We start from the raw sequence: 17,559 nt of genomic DNA, 5'->3' as shown, positions 1-17,559 counted from the left end.
GATTTAAAAAAAAAAAGCATGAGAAATTTGAGAAGTTGTATTTTTAAAGTCAGTGTTGTGAGAATAATATTTTTAAAAAGTCATTCCATGATGAAAAAAAGTGTGAAAACTATATTGAGATTTTGTATTTTTTTAAGTTAATGTCATGAGCAGGGGTCCCCAAAATTTTGGACCCGGGGGCCGCATTGGGTTAAAATAATTTGGCCGGGGACCGGGCTGTTTATATATATATATATCTATCTATCACGTAATCGATTGGAAAATGCATTTTTAGACAATGTAATTTGCCTGAGCGGCTAGGAGACTCTGAGAGTAACAAGAAACAAGCGGTAGAAAATGGATTAGAACGGACAGATTTAAAAAAAAAAAAATGTTTTAATTTAGGCCACAGATTGAAAGCTGGCGGGCCGAATCTGGCCCGCGGGCCGTAGTTTTGGGACCCCTGGTCATGCGAATCATTTTTTTATAAAAGTAATTCCATGGTTAAAAAAAAAATAAATTACCTTTTTAAATCTGTGTCAGGAGAATCACATTGTTTTTGAAAAGTCAGTATGAGAAAATAATTCTGATAAAACAAATATTCAACTTCTTAGATCATTTTTATTTAGATAATTTTTGGTTATTTTTGTTTTAAGTCACTGTCATGACAATTACTTTCTTTTAGACAGTTCAATATGGAAAAAGTCATTTCCTGGCAATACAAAGGTCCTGGGTTCGATTCCCGGGCTTGGGATATTTCTGTGTGGAGTTTGCATTTTCTCCCCATGACTGCGTGGGTTCCCTCCAAAGACATGCACCTGGGGATAGGTTGATTGGCAACACTAAACGGGCCCTTGTTTGTGAATGTTGGCCCTGTGATGAGGGCCACTTGTCCAGGGTGTACACCGCCTTCTGCCCGATTGCAGCAGGTGGGATAGGCTCCGGCACCCCGCAACCCTGACAAGCAGTAGAAAGGGATGAAAGGATGGAGAATATATTTGGTCAATGTCATGAGATTAATCATTTTTTTAGGAAAGTAAAAGCCGATGTCAAGAAAGTTTTTTGCGAAATTCATTCTGTGATTAAATTAATCAGTTTGTCGTTCCAGTATAAAAAAATAACTTTAAAATGCTATATTTTTAAGTCAGTGTCATGAGATCGACATTTTTAGAAACGTCAGTATGATAAACTTTGATTGATTGATTGAAAGTCATGATTAAAAAAAAAAAAAGATTAATCCTATAAGAAAAAAATGGTCATAATATGAAAAAAATTGGGGGGTAGAAAGTCACCTAATGAGAAGTTGTATCATTTGTTATGAGGAAATGTGATGGAAAAGAAATTCTACAAAGAAAAATGAGGAAGGTCATGAAGCCATTTAAAAAAGAAAAATATGGAAGAAGTCATATAGGGTTTTTTTTTGTTTGTTTTTTTTTAAGTTTGAGGGGTAAAAAGTAATCTCATAAGCGGTGCTTCGAGAGTTGATTTCATGAGAATTTGTCATTTTCTGATATGAAGTTACAGTAACAAGAATAGTTACGTTTTTAAATTGAAAGTATGAAAATTGCATCGAATATTCAAGATTCTTTTAGGGGGGAAAGTTAACTTGTCATGCAAGGTTTCAGCAAAAGCAGTTTGAGTGAAAGTAAAGGGGGGGATGAGGATTTTTGAGCAAATATTGTGAGAAGCCTTGTTTTTTTTTTTTTTTTTAGAATAAAGTATTTATCCATCCATTTTCTACCGCTTATTCCCTTTTGGGGTCGCGGGGGGCGCTGGCGCCTATCTCAGCTACAATCGGGCGGAAGGCGGGGTACACCCTGGACAAGTCGCCACCTCATCGCAGGGCCAACACAGATAGACAACATTCACACTCACATTCACACACTAGGGCCAATTTTTAGGGCTTCACGGTGGAAGAGGGGTTAGTGCGTCCCCGTTTAAATAAGAAAATCTAATTTCAGTAGGCCTTTAGGACTATATGAATAAACATTGATTGATGATTGATACAGGCAGCACGGTGGTAGAGGGGTTAGTGCGTCTGCCTCACAATACGAAGGTCCTGCAGTCCTGGTTTCAATACCAGGCTCGGGATCTTTCTGTGTGGAGTTTGCATGTTCTCCCCGTGAATGCGTGGGTTCCCTCCGGGTACTCCGGCTTCCTCCCACTTCCAAAGACATGCACTTGGGGTTAAAGTCTATTTAATTAAAAAATATTATGAAGAAAAAAGCAAGTGTGAAAGTCAGGAGAAATGGTCATATTGTGTTTGTTTTACTTTTAGGAAAAAAGTCAGAGTCATGAAAAATCATCCATCCATTTCCTACCGCTTATTCCCTTTCGGAGTCGCGGGGGGCGCTGGCGCCTATCTCAGCTACAATCGGGCGGAAGGCGGGATACACCCTGGACAAGTCGCCACCTCGTCGCAGATGAAAAATCATGTTTTTGAGTAAAAAAAAGATGAAGAGAAGGTAATTTTTTTGAGGGGGGGTCCAGTATGAGGAAAATATAATCTTGTGACGAGACTTTAAAAAAGATGCAATAAGTAGTCATTAGGAAAATAACCTGTTGATGTCATGAGAATTTTTCTTTTCTTTTTTTAAATCAATTGAAAAAAAATCCATAGATGTGAATAATGATATTTTTAATTTTAAGATGCTAATTGTGCGCGTTAATGAGTGACGTTTATCTGCATGCTTGTTGAGGCCATTCTGCAAGGGGAGTGTCATTAATAAGTCATTGGGGCCTGGGGGCTCCCAGTCCCCCCCCTCCCCCCTCCCGTCCCCCACCACTATAAAGGGCCCCCGAAGAGCCCAACAGGATCAGATCTCACTCCCTTGACTCAGGAGAGGAGACAACGTCTTCTCTTCTTCCTCCCCTTCTTGCTTCTTTCCTAACAAGAAAAGAAAAGAAAAAAACTCACCAAGATGGGCTCCGTGCTTCCAGCAGAAGCTTTGGCCCTCAAGTCTGGATTTAAGTGTCCGGCGCGGGCGGCGCTGTCGGACGTGATCACCTCGGACGTCCTGCACAGCTTCCTGTACGGCCGCTGGAGGAACGTCCTGCAGGGCGGAGGCGGAGAACACCTGCCGGCCGAGGAGCGACACGCCGGCTGCACCAGGACCGCCTTCACCGCCGAGGTGCTGGCCCAGTCCTTCGCTGGAGGTACGAATATGACTTTTCTTTCATCGCCGTTTGTTGGCTTATTTCCTCATGTGTTCGTGGAATTCATCCGAAATTTACGTCAACGATAAGAATCCGCTGCAAAACCTGGGCAAAGCTAGAATATGCTTTAACGCGGCTGTCAATCGTCCACTGTAATTAATGAATTTGTTATTTCCCACAACCTTTTTTTTTGTTGAACGCATCTTCCAAAAAGGCGCACTTGGTTAACTTTGTGCTTGACCTGGGAAAGTTCTTTAGAGAACTTTATCCGTGCATTCATCAATCTGCGGACAGTCTCTTTTCCTGCGCTTGGCAGCCATGGCGGAGCTCTCCTTTCTTTTGCTTTTTTTATTTTTTTTTTTGGGAAAGAAAGATTTTCTGTTGGTGGCGTAATGCGGCGTGAAGGCTAAATCTAATGCTATTCATTGCATGTCATCCATCTAATCGCCTTTCCAGTTTTTTTTTCTTGCCCAAATTCCAGAGTCTCTTTTAACAAGGCCCAGTTTCATTCAGCGCAAATTTATTGCTACAAACTTCTTAAAAGGATAATGAATTTGGAATTAGCCGTCTCTTTTTTTTTGCACTAACCTTTTAATGAATATCACATCTGAAGTGTGACCAATTGCTGGACCTCAAGCAATGGGGGAGCGTTTAACCTCCCTTGGACACAGCTTTTTATTTGCATTTTTTTCCCCTTCTCAGCATTAAATACAACACACACAAAAAAAACTTTTATTTTGACATTAAAAGAGTTTTTTGTCTTTTTTTCTACTCTTTTTAGTGGGCATAAAAAGTACTTTCCGTGGGGGTTTAGGCGTGCAACAAAAACGCTGAATTCAAGCAGATAATCGAATTAAATGGAGGATAATGTTTCGATCCAGTCCATTCAGAACCGTTCCTGCACGAGACCATTTGGCGCCCTAAATGTAGAAAAAATAAGTCAAAGTACACTTAAAATGTAAGAGGCAAAAAAGCCAACAGTACAACAAAATGCTTTATAATGCACAAATAATGTGAGATGGGGAAAAATGGTCAAATTAAAAAAAATTATTACAAATGGACATAAACTAGATCCTAACATATAACAGACCAAAACAAACATACAAGCATAAACAAAAATATTGAATGGTTAAAAAAAAAAGGAATATTGTCAAATGCTAAAAAGTTGCCAAACTGCAACATTGGGAAAAGTCCTAATACAAAAAAAATGCTTAAATAATGCAAATAAATCAGACTTTCAATTAAATAAAATCAAACCAAACAAGTGGCTTAAATGCGTGCACAAACGGGAGCAAGTACTAAAATTTTAAATGCCCAAAAACTTAAAATCCAAATGCTAAATAATGTGAGATGCAAAAAGTTATCAAATAAAACGTGCAATATGATCAGAAAAACGTAATACAAAATAATGCAAAAATATACCACTTATATATTATGTATAAGTGGTATATTAGCAAAAGAAGAGACATAATAGTAAAATAATTGTAAGAGGCAAAAAAGCCAATGGTACAAATAAATGCTTTATAACGAACAAATATTGTGAGATGGGGAAAAATGGTCAAATTCAAAAATAATTACAAATGGACATAAACTAGATCCTAACATATAACAGACCAAAACAAGCATTAACAAACATATTGAATGGGTAAAAAAAAAAAAAAAAAATAGAATATTGTCAGATGCTAAAAAGTTGCCAACCTCCACAAAATGCAACATTGGGAACAAGCCTAATACAAAAAAAATTGCATAAATAATGCAAATACATCTGAATTATATTGTAATGCAAAATAAATCAGACTTTCAATTAAATAAAATCAAACCAAACAACTGGCTTAAATGCGTGCACAAACGGGAGTAAGTACTAAAATGTTAAATGCCAAAAAACTTACAATTCAAATGCTAAATAATGTGAGATGCAAAAAGTTATCAAATAACACGTGCAAAATGATCAGAAAAACGTAATACAAAATAATGCAAAAATATACCACTTATATATTATGTATAAGTGGTATAATAGCAAAAGAAGAGACATAATAGTAAAATCATTGTAAGAGGCAAAAAAGCCAATGGTACAAAAAAATGCTTTATAACGAACAAATAATGTGAGATGGGGAAAAATGGTCAAATTCAAAAATAATTACAAATGGACATAAACTAGATCCTAACATATAACAGACCAAAACAAACATACAAGCATTAACAAAAATATTGAATGGGTTAAAAAAAAAAAAATTGAATATTGTCAGATGCTAAAAAGTTTCCAACCTCCACAAAATGCAACATTGGGAACAAGCCTAATACAAAAAAATTGCATAAATAATGCAAGTACATCTGAATTATATTGTAATGCAAAATAAATCAGACTTTCAATTAAATAAAATCAAACCAAACAAGTGGCTTAAATGCGTGCACAAACGGGAGCAAGTACTAAAATTTTAAATGCCAAAAAAACTTAAGATCCAAAAGCTAAATAATGTGAGATGCAAAAAGTTATCAAATAACACGTGCAAAATGATCAGAAAAACGTAATACAAAATAATGCAAAAATATACCACTTATATATTTTGTACAAGTGGTATATTAGCAAAAGTAAAGAGACAAAATAGTAAAATAATTGTAAGAGCCAAAAAAAAGCCAATAGTACAAAAAATGCTTTATAATGCACAAATAATGTGAGATGGGGAAAAATGGTATAATTAAAAAAAAAATACAAATGGACATGAACTACATCCTAACATATAACAGACCAAAACAAACATACAAGCATTAACAAAAATATTGAATGGGTAAAAAAAAAATAGAATATTGTCAGATTCTAAAAAGTTGCCAACCTCCACAAAATGCAACATTAGGAACAAGCCTAATACAAAAAAATGCATAAATAATGCAAATAAATCTGAAATATATTGTTATGCAAATAAATCCGACCAAACAAGTGGCATAAATGCGTGCACAAACAGGAGCAAATGCTCACATTATAAATACAAAAAAATGTAAAAGGCAAAAATTAAAATCCAAATGCTAAATAATGTGAGATGCAAAAAGTTATCATATAAAATGTGAAAAATGATCAGAAAAACGTAATACAAAATAATGCAAAAATATACCACTTATATATTACATATAAGTGGTACATTATCAAAAGTAGAGTGACAAAATAGTAAAATAGTCGAATTCAAAATTAATTACAAATGGACATATAACAGACCAAAACAAACATACAAGCATAAGTAAAAAAAAAATTGAATATTGTCAGCTGCTAAAAAGTTGCCAAACTCCTCAAAATGCAACATTGGGAAAAAGCCTAATACAAAAATACATAAATAATGAAAATAAATCTGAAATATATTGTAATGCAAATGAAGTGAATTATATTTATATAGCGCTTTTCTCTAATGACTCAAAGTGCTTTACATAGTAAAACCCAATATCTAAGTTACATTTAAACCCGTGTGGGTGGCACAGGGAGCAGGTGGGTAAAGTGTCTTGCCCAAGGACACAACAGCAATGACTAAGATGGCGGAAGTGGGAATCGAATCTGGAACCCTAAAGTTGCTGGCACGGCCGCTCTACCAACCAGGTTATACCGCCCCTTTCAAGACTTTCAATTAAATAAAATCAAACCAAACAAGTGGCATAAATGCGTGCACAAACGGTAGCAAGTGCTAAAATTTTAAATACAAAAAAAAAAACGTAAAAGGCAAAAAAAAATTACAATCCAAATGCTAAATAATGTGTGTTGCAAAAAGTTATCAAGTAAAACATGCAAAATGATCAGAAAAACGTAATACAAAATAATGCAAAAATATACCACTTATATATTATATATGTGGTACATTACCAAAAGTAGAGAGACAAAATAGTAAAATAATTGTAAGGGGGGGAAAGCCTAAAGAAAATGTGAAAAGCAAAAAAGTTGTCAATAGAAAAAAATGGGGAAAAAAACATCAATTCCAATGTAATTATATAAACAACACAGAACCTTAATTGATGTGAAGTAAATCATATTTATTGCAGAGCTCTGGGAAACCGTTATCTTTGAGCTCCATTTGGGTAAAGTGCCTTGCTCAAGGACACGACGGCAGCGACTCGGAAGCCGAAAGCGGGACTCGAACCCGGAACCCTCAAAGTGCCCGGCATGGCCGCTCTACCAACCAATCCGCTTTAATCGTTCCATCTATGACTTTCCCGCAGAGGTGCAGAAATTGTCCAGTCTGGTTCTTCCCAGCGAGGTCATCATAGCGCAGAGTTCCATCCCAGGCGAAGGTCTCGGGATCTTCTCCAAAACCTGGATCAAGGCCGGCACCGAGATGGGTCCCTTCACGGGCAAAGTCCTCTCCCCGGAACACGTGGACCTGCTGAAGAACAACAACCTGATGTGGGAGGTGAGCCCCACGACCGGAGACCGAGTCCCGATCAGTCCTGGTCTCAGGTCTAAGCGCCCTGTCTGGTCCTTGCAGGTGTTCAACGAGGACGGCACGGTCCGGTACTTCATCGACGCCAGCCAGGAGGACCAACGCAGCTGGATGACCTACATCAAGTGTGCTCGCAACGAGCAGGAACAGAACCTGGAGGTGGTGCAGATCGGCAGCAGCATTTACTACAAAGCCGTGGAGGTAACATCCACTGATCTTTTATCAACGGGAAAATAGTTCCTTCTGGCGAACACCGCCCACTGTTGGCCACAAGCCGCAATAACACCCAATTTCACTTCTTGTATAGCAATAATTGTATTGACCTTTTCCTGTTGTAGACCATTCCACCGGACCAGGAGCTTCTGGTGTGGTACGGAAACACTCACAACACTTTCCTGGGCATCCCCGGTGTTCCGGGAATAGACGAAGAGCAGCAGAAGAAAAGCAGGAATGGTAAGAATTTAAAAAGTATATTAAAGGCCTGCTGAAACTCATTACTACCGACCACGCAGTCTGATAGTTTATACATCAATGATGAAATATTAACATTGCAACACATGCCAATACGGCCTTTTTAGTTTACTAAATTACAATTTTAAATTTCCCGGGAGTTTCCTCTTGGAAACGTCGCGTAATGATGACGTGTACGCGTGACGTTATGAAATATGAGCGCTGCACACACACACACAGCTAAAAGTCGTCTGCTTTACCGGCATAATTACTCAGTATTTTGGACATCTGTGTTGCTGAATCTTTTGCAATTTGTTCAATTAATATTGGAGAAGTCACAGTAGAAAGATGGAGTTGGGAAGCTTTAGCCTTTGGCCACACAAACACACGGTGATTCCTTGTTTAAAATTCCTGGAGGTGAAACTTTCCTATGAATCAGAGCGCGGTCAAGCCAACATGGATCCCTACCAAATGTCAACCAGCAGGTTTCGGTGAGAAAATTGTGGTTAAAGAGTTAGTTCTTACCCGAGAAAAGCTGAGCTTGGGCCGTTCTTGAAGCTGCCGTCGACTTCCCTGAGACACTGAGTGTCAAGACACCCGTGGACACACCCCTCCGACTATCAGGTAGTATTTAACTCACTGAAACACTAGCAACACAATAGAAAGATAAGGGATTTCCCAGAATGATCTTAGTAAATGTGTCTAAAAACATCGGAATCTGTCCCAATGCAATCGCGTTTTCTTTTTTTAAACTTTTTTTTTTTTTATAATTTTTTTTTTCTAGTCCGTCGCTATCAATATCCTCAAACACAAATCTTTCATCCTCGCTCAAATTAATGGGGAAATTGTCGTTTTCTCGGTCCGAATAGCGGTTTTTGTTGGAGGCTCCCATTAAAAATAATGTGAATATGTGAGGAGCCCCCACACTTGTGACGGGCATTTCTCTTAACACCGAAAGTTGCGAAATTTATCATGGATGTTCTCTACTAAATCCTTTCTTCAAAAACATGGCAATATAGAGAAATGATCAAGTATGACACATAGAATGAACCTGCTATCCCCGTTTAAATAAGAAAATCTCTCACGTCAACAAAAACCGCCTCTTTTACAAAGACATCTTGCAAAATACTCCATATTTTAATGTGACTGGCATTCATGGGTTGTGCTCAAAACACCGTTAGACGAGATGTTTTTTTAAGTAAATCTGGCAGTCCTTGAAATGCGATTTAAAGGCCTACTGAGATGAGATTTTCTTATTTAAACGGGGTTAGCAGGTCCATTCTATGTGTCATACTTGATCATTTCGCGATATTGCCATATTTTTGCTGAAAGGATTTAGTAGAGAACATCCACGATAAAGTTCGCAACTTTTGGTGCTGATAAAAAAGCCTTGCCTTTACGGGAAGTAGCAGACGATGATGTCACAAGGGTGGGGGCTCCTCACGTCCTCACATTGTTTATAATGTGAGCCTCCAGCGGCAAGAGCTATTCGGACCGAGAAATCGACAATTTCCCCATTAATTTGAGCGAGGATGAAAGATTTGTGGTTGTTGATATTGATAGCGAAGGACTAGAAAAAATAAAAAGCGACGGCTCCGGGCAGCGGCAGTGTGAGCGTTTCAGATGTAATTAGACACATTTACTGGGATAATTCTGAAAGATCCCTTATCTGCTTATTGTTTTAATAGTGTTTTAGTGAGATTGTAAAGACATACCTCGAGGTCGGATGGCTGCGGTGAACACGCAGTGTCTCAGAGAGGAGCCAAGCTCACAGCTGCCTTTTAAACAGCTACTGCAGGAGGACGAATAATCCAATGATGTCTCCGGTAAGATGTATTTATATCACAATTTTCCCATCCAAAAACATGCTTGTTGACGTAGAGAAACATGTTCGCTTGACCGCTCTGTGTTAAAAACAAAGAAACACCGGCTGTGTCTCGGTGCTAAAGGCAGCTGCAATTCACCGCTTTCCACCAACAGCATTGTTCTTTCTAGTCTCCATTATTAATTGAACAAATTGCAAAAGATTCAGCAAAACAGATGTCCCGAATAATGTTTAATTGCACGATGAAAAGAGACGACTTTTAGCCGCTAGTAGTGCGCTACGCTGATAATTCCTGACAGTCCGTGACGTCACGCGCACACATCATTCCGCGACGTTTTCAACAAGAATCTCCGCGGGAAATTTAAAATTGCAATTTAGTAAACTAAAAAGGCCGTATTGGCATGTGTTGCAATGTTAATATTTCATCATTGATATATAAACTATCAGACTGCGTGGTCGCTAGTAGTGGGTTTCAGTAGGCCTTTATTATTAATAATAATACATCATTTCATTATTGTGCGGTCTGCTTATTGGAATACAAATAGAATCCCATTAAATGTTACCACCTCTACGTCCCATTTCATGAATTATTTGAAATGACAGCTTTTAAATATTCAAATTAACTGCAGGTATCTATGGGAAATGACACGTTATACATAATTTGTAAAGAACAGAGCCACTAAATGGTAAATGGGTTATACTTGTATAGCACTTTTCTACCTTCAAGGTACTCAAAGCACTTTGACACTATTTGCACATTCACTCATTCACACACACTGATGGTGGGAGCTGCCATGCAAGGCCCTAACCACCACCCATCAGGAGCAAGGGTGAAGTGTCTTGCTCAAAGACACAACGGATGTGACGTAGTTGGTAGAAGGATGGAATCGAACCAGGAACCCTCAGGTTGCTGGCACGCGCCACGCCATTCCCACTAAATACGACTTTACTTGAGACAAGTCATACTTTAAAAAAAAGAAAAGTAAATTGTAATTAAGACCCCGAGAGGGACAAGCGGTAGAAAATGGATGGTTGGGTGTTTTTTTTAATTGCTATTTCATCAATTATTTAATACCTTTTTTTTTTTTTAATCAACCCATACAATAATTAAAATGTAGAAATATTAGCCATTTTTTTACTAATTTGTAACAACAAAAACGCTCTAACTATAGAAAAAATACTAAATACAATATTTTGTATTCTGTTTTCATTTGAAAAGATTTTGCATTTCACATTTTTAAGCATTATTTTACACACTGATTTTTTTGCATTTTGCATCATTTTCTGCATTTTTTGAGGGCATTTGTCTTTTTTTAATTTTTTTTACAATTTTTTTGGGTGCATTTTTGCATGGACAAAAGCTGTAATCTGAAATTGTCATTTACATCAAATATATTGTGCTTTTTAAGGGCTTATTATTTTATCATATTATCCATCCATCCATTTTATACCGCTTGTCCCTTTCGGATCGCGGGGGGGTGCATTCGGGCGGAAGGCGGCGTACACCCTGGACAAGTCGCCAACTCATCACAGGGCCAACACAGATCGACAACATCCGCACACTAGGGCCAATTTTGTGTTGCATATTCCTTCCATCCATCCATTTCTCTACCGCTTGTCCCATTTGGGGTCGCGGGGAGTAGCTGGAGCCTATCTCAGCTGCATTCGGGCGGAAGGCGGTGTACAACCGGGACAAGTCGGCACCTCATCATAGGGCCAACCAACACAGATACACAACATTCACACTCACATTCGCACACTAGGGCCGATTTTGTGTTGCATATTCCTTCCGTCCATCCATTTTTTCTACCGCTTGTCCCTTTTGGGGTAGCGGGAAGTGGCTGGAGCCTATCTCAGCTGCATTCGGGCGGAAGACGGCGTACACCCGGGACAAGTCGCCACCTCATCACAGGGCCAACACAGATAGACAGACAACATTCACACTCACATTCACACACTAGGGCCAAATTTGTGTTGCATATTTCTTCCATCCATCCATTTCTCTACCGCTTGTCCCTTTTGGGGTAGCGGGGAGTGGCTGGAGCCTATCTCAGCTGCATTCGGGCGGAAGGCGGCGTACACCCGGGACAAGTCGCCACCTCATCACAGGGCCAACACAGACAGACAGACGGACAACATTTACACTAACACTCGCACACTACGGCCAATTTTGTGCTGCATATTCCTTCCATCCATCCATTTTCCTACCGCTTGTCCCTTTTGAATCGCGGGGAGTAGCTGGAGCCTATCTCAGCTGCATTCGGGCGGAAGGCGGTGTACACCCTGGACAAGTCACCACCTCAACGCAGGGCCAACACAGACAACATTTACACTCACATTCGCACACTAGGGCCAATTTAGTGTTGCATATTATATAACATTATTATTTTCTTATTTGGATATATGAAACATGTTTTATCCTCCTGTGTCCTAATTCATGCAATTTTTGTTAAATTTTTTATATTATTTAGTTATCAGTTGACATAAAGTATAGTGCAGTGTTTTTCAACCACTGTGCTGTGAGATGCGGTCTGGTGTGCCGTGGGAGATTATCTAGTTTCACCTATTTGGGTTAAAAATATCGTTTGCAAAGCAGTAATTATAGTCTGCAAATGATGTGTTGTTGCTGAGTGTCGGTGCTGTCTAGAGCGGGAGGCAGGGTGCAGGTAAAAAGGTGTCTAATGCTTAAACCAAAAATAAACTAAAGGTGGGTGCCCCTAAGAAAAGGCATTGAAGCTTAGGGAAGGCTATGCAGAACCAAACTAAAACTGAACGGGCTACAAAAGTAAACAAATAGAGAATGCTGGACGACAGCAAAGACTTACTGCAAAGACGGCGTCCGCAATGTACAACCGAACATGACATGACAATCAACAATGTCCCCACAAAGAAGGATGAAAACAACTGAAATAATATTGATTGCCAAAACAAAGTAGATGCGGGAAATATCGATTAAAGCATGGGTGTCAAACTCTGGCCCGCGGGCAAAATCTGGCCCGCCATGTAATTTCATTTGGCCCTTGAGGCAATATCAAATTAACATTAGAGCTGGCCCGTTGGTATTATACAGTGGCTGTGCCGCTGTAACACCGCATTCACCGCTAATATTCATATTTGCCAACTCTCCCGATTTTCCCGGGAGACTTCCGAAGTTCAGTGACCCTCACGAAAATTTCCCTGGGCAACATTCTCCCGATTATCTCCCGATTTCCACCCGGACAACAATATTGGGGGCCGTGCCTTAAAGGCACTGCCTTTAATGTTCTGTAAAACCTGTCGTCATGTCCGCTTATCCTCCATCCAAACAGCTTCATAATGTAAGTGGCTTATACACACTCATAAGTGAATGCAAGCATACTTGGTCAACAGCCATACAGGTGACACTTGAGGGTGGCCGTATAAACAACTTTAACACTGTTACAAATATGTGCCACACTGTGAACCCACACCAAACCGGGAGAACATCCGTACCATACCGTAATGCAACAGAACAAATACCCAGAACCCCTTGCGGCACTAACTCTTCCGGGACACTACAATACAGGCTACCACCTAAAAGGTTAATTTGTTCAACCTTGGCCTGCGGCTTTGTTCAGTTTTAAATTTTGGCCCGCACTGTATTTGAGTTGGACACCCCTGGCTTAAAGGAAGACATGAAACTGCTACAGTGAAATACCAACAAAAAAGAGAAAAAGCCACCAAAATGAGAGTGCAAGACAAGAAGTAAAACACTACACACAGGAAAACAGCAAAAAAGTGAAAATCATCAATCAATCAATCAATGTTTATTTACATAGCCCTAAATCACAAGTGTCTCAAAGGGCTGCACAAGCCACAACGACATCCTCGGTTCAGATCCCACATAAGGGCAAGGAAAAACTCACAACCCAGTGGGATGTCAATGTGAATGACTATGAGAAACCTTGGGAGAGGACTGCAGATGTAGGGAAGACCGGATGCAATGGACGTCGAGTGGGTCTAGCATAATATTTGCAAAGTCCGGTCCAAAGTGGATCTAACATAATAGTGAGAGTCCAGTCCATAGTGGGGCCAGCAGGCTTTGAAAACAAACACTCGCTAGTCCACCACTTCGAGCCTTGCATAGTTAATGGACGTGACGTCAGGTGAATAAGTAATGATGTGATGTGACAGGTGGTGACAGTACACCTACTTTGAGACAAGAGCTATAGGGATGCATGCTTGTTTATGTTTTAAGGTCATATACAACAATTGCGACAACCACATTTTACTGTTAAGTCAGTTTCAATTTTAAATAATTTCTGCTGGTGGTGTGCCAACGCATTTTTTCAATGCGAAAAATGTGCCTCGGTTCAAAAAAGGTTGAAAAACACTGGTATACTGACCCAAATATTAAGAACAGTTAAAACTACAAAGACAATAACAAACAGCATGAATGTATTGTAATGAATGCAATGTGTTATACCGATCCGTTGTGGTGAAGAAGGAGCTGAGCCGGAAGGCAAAGCTCTCAATTTACCGGTCGATCTACGTTCCCATCCTCACCTATGGTCATGAGCTTTGGGTCATGATCGAAAGGATAAGATCACGGGTACAAGCGGCCGAAATGAGTTTCCTCCGCCGTGTGGCGGGTCTCTCCCTTAGAGATAGGGTGGGAAGCTCTGTCATCCGGGAGGAACTCAAAGTAAAGCCGCTGCTCCTCCACATGGAGAGGAGCCAGATGAGGTGGTTCGGGCATCTGGTCAGGATGCCACCCGAACGCCTCCCTGGGGAGGTGTTTAGGGCACGTCCAACCGGTACGAGGCCACGGGGAAGACCCAGGACACGTTGGGAAGACTATGTCTCCCGGCTGGCCTGGGAACGCCTCGGGATCCCCGGGAAGAGCTAGACGAAGTGGCTGGGTAGAGGGAAGTCTGGGCTTCCCTGCTTAGGCTGCTGCCCCCGCGACCCGACCTAGGATAAGCGGAAGAAAATGGATGGATGGATGGATGGCAATGTGTTATTCTGGCCACTAGATGTCACTAACCAACCTCATGTCTCCTCTCCCTAGATGACTCCCAGTCCTGCGAGTCCTCCTGCTCTCCGCCTTCGTCGTCCGCCCTCCACACCTCGGGCCGCATGCGCTGCGTCATCTGCCACCGCGGGTTCAACTCCCGCAGCAACCTGCGCTCGCACATGCGCATCCACACGCTGGACAAGCCCTTCGTGTGCCGCTTCTGCAACCGCCGCTTCAGCCAGTCGTCCACGCTGCGCAACCACGTGCGCCTGCACACAGGCGAGCGCCCCTACAAGTGTCACGTGTGCCAGAGCGCCTACTCGCAGCTGGCCGGCCTGCGCGCCCACCAGAAGAGCGCCCGGCACAAACCCGCGCTCGCCGGGCCCGAGGCGGCCGTGCAGGGGTCGCCGCCGCTGCCCCCGCCGCCTCCTTCCGCCACGGCGCCTCCGACGTCCGCACAGCAGATGGCGCCCGTCGTCCGCCAACATCACCACCATCACCATCACCACGTGCCTCTGGTGCACCACATGCCTGCCTTGGTGCTCTGACCACACGCAGACTAACTCTACAACTTTGCACTTTAGAGGACTTTGTGTACAAAAACATCCGGCGAGGACTCGCTCTTATCTCTCACGTCAACAAAAACTGCCTCTTTTACCAGGACATCTTGCAAAATACTCCATATTTTAATGTGAATGGCATTCATGGGTTGTGCTCAAAACACCGCTAGACAAGATGTTTTTTAAGTAGATCTGTCAGTCCTTGAAATGCGATTTAAAGGCCTACTGAAATGAGATTGTCTTATTTAAACGGGGATAGCAGGTCCATTCTATGTGTCATACTTGATCATTTCGCAATATTGCCATATTTTTGCTGAAAGGATTTAGTAGAGAACATCGACGATAAAGTTCGCAACTTTTGGTCGCTAATAGAAAAGCCCTGCCTTTACCGGAAGTATGAGCGCGTGACGTCACGAGTTGCAGTGCTACACACATCCTCACATTGTTTATAATGGGAGACCAATTCGGACCGAGAAAGCGACAATTTCCCCATTAATTTGAGCGAGGATGAAAGATTTGTGAATTCGGATATTGGTAGTGAAGGACTAGAAAAAAAAAAAAAAAGCGGCGGCAGTGTGAGCGTTTCAGATGTAATTGGACACATTTACTAGGATAATTCTGGAACATCCCTTATCTGCTTATTGTTTTAATAGTGTTTTAGTGAGATTGTAAAGACATACATCGAGGTCGGATGAGTGCGGTGAACACGCAGTGTCTCAGAGAGAAGCCGAGGAACCAAGCTCACAGCTGCCTTTTTTGACAGCTGCTGCAGGATGAGGAATAATCCAATGATGTCTCCGGTAAGATATATATATACATATATATATATCACAATTGTGCCGTCCAAAAACATGCTGGTTGACATAGAGAAAACATGTTCGCTTGACCGCTCTGTGTTAAAGCTTCACAACAAACACCGGCTGTGTCTCGGTGCTAAAGGCAGCTGCAATCCACCGCTTTCCACCAACAGCATGGTTCTTTATAGTCTCCATTATTAATTGAACAAATTGCAAAAAATTCAGCGACACAGATGTCCAGAATACTGTGTAATTATGCGATTAAAGCAGACGACTTTTAGCCGCTAGTGGTGCAGCGCTAATATTTCCTGACAGTCCGTGACGTCACGCACACCCGTCATTCCGCGACGTTTTCAACAAGAAACTCGCGGGAAATTTAAAATTGCAATTCAGTAAACTAAAAAGGCCGTATTGGCATGTGTTGCAACGTTAATATTTCATTTTTGATATATAAACTATCAGACTGGGTGGTCGGTAGTAGTGGGTTTCAGTAGGCCTCTAAAAGTATATTGACTTGTGACATTTCCAGTCAAATGGGATTTATTGACAGAGCCATCGGGTGGGGTGTTTTCCCCCCAAAATAATAGAACAAGCAACACAATAAGTGTGCATGTTTTCACCGATTTTCACCCTTTTGCGTGCAGCGGATCAGCAGCAGAGTTGCATGCTGTCCTAACTGTGGCGCACTTTCACACAGAATCAAATCCCTGGTGTTAAACGTCACATCTTTTTTTTTTTATATATATCTTCACGGCGTACACTTAGACACAGACGTCTTGTTATAGGGCTTCCGAAGCTATAAAATTGCGGAGTCAAGGTCGCCAGGTCGTGTTAAAAAGAGGCCTGTAACACCGTCGTGGACTGATGGGTCCACCCGGCAACCGAGGCAACCCTGTTGTGTTGAAAGTAATGTCACCGTAAAAGCACCGAGTAAGAATTTCGACGACGTGTTCCGGCTCTTTTGCAGGATCTCTGTGTGAAGGAGGCTAAAAACTCCCATTTTCTATGAATTCCACTTGTAAACAAATATTTGAATTGTGGTGTTTTTTGTTTGTTTTTTTCTACCAAGGGAGTTAGAATAATTCTAAAAACGGTTTGCACCATCAAGACAAAGTTTCCGCTGTCAAATATAAAATTGTCACTTTAAAGTTGTACAGAGCCAATTGTGTAATGCTCAGATCTAAATGTACTGTATGCTACTACTGTATATGTGTAAATACATGTCACTCTTCTATTCCAAATAAAGCATATGAATTTACTTGTGTTTCAGTTATTAAACATGAAGGAATTATATGTCTTGACTTTAGGGTGATTTTAAGTGTATTTTGCATGTTATTTCGGCAAAAAAAAAACTTTAAAATCTAAAAATGTTTTTCTATACAGTTTTACTACTTTACAGCAC

At 40.8% G+C, this 17,559-nt stretch overlaps 1 protein-coding gene across 1 annotated transcript; it reads left to right on the top strand.

Annotated features, from left to right (window-relative positions):
* The first annotated feature begins 2,008 nt into the window (after window positions 1-2,008).
* Window positions 2,009-17,415, top strand: LOC133536132 (PR domain zinc finger protein 12-like). The gene is made up of 5 exons (XM_061876353.1): window positions 2,009-3,135; window positions 7,330-7,520; window positions 7,596-7,751; window positions 7,889-8,003; window positions 14,855-17,415. Exons 1-5 carry the CDS (start codon window positions 2,901-2,903, stop codon window positions 15,346-15,348), a joined length of 1,191 nt encoding a protein of 396 aa, XP_061732337.1. The 5' UTR covers window positions 2,009-2,900; the 3' UTR covers window positions 15,349-17,415.
* The last annotated feature ends 144 nt before the right edge of the window (window positions 17,416-17,559 follow it).

Source organism: Nerophis ophidion, linkage group LG17 (assembly GCF_033978795.1).
Source record: "Nerophis ophidion isolate RoL-2023_Sa linkage group LG17, RoL_Noph_v1.0, whole genome shotgun sequence".
NCBI classification, from domain to species: Eukaryota; Metazoa; Chordata; class Actinopteri; order Syngnathiformes; family Syngnathidae; genus Nerophis; species Nerophis ophidion.
This window is presented reverse-complemented; position numbering and strand designations above follow the sequence as displayed.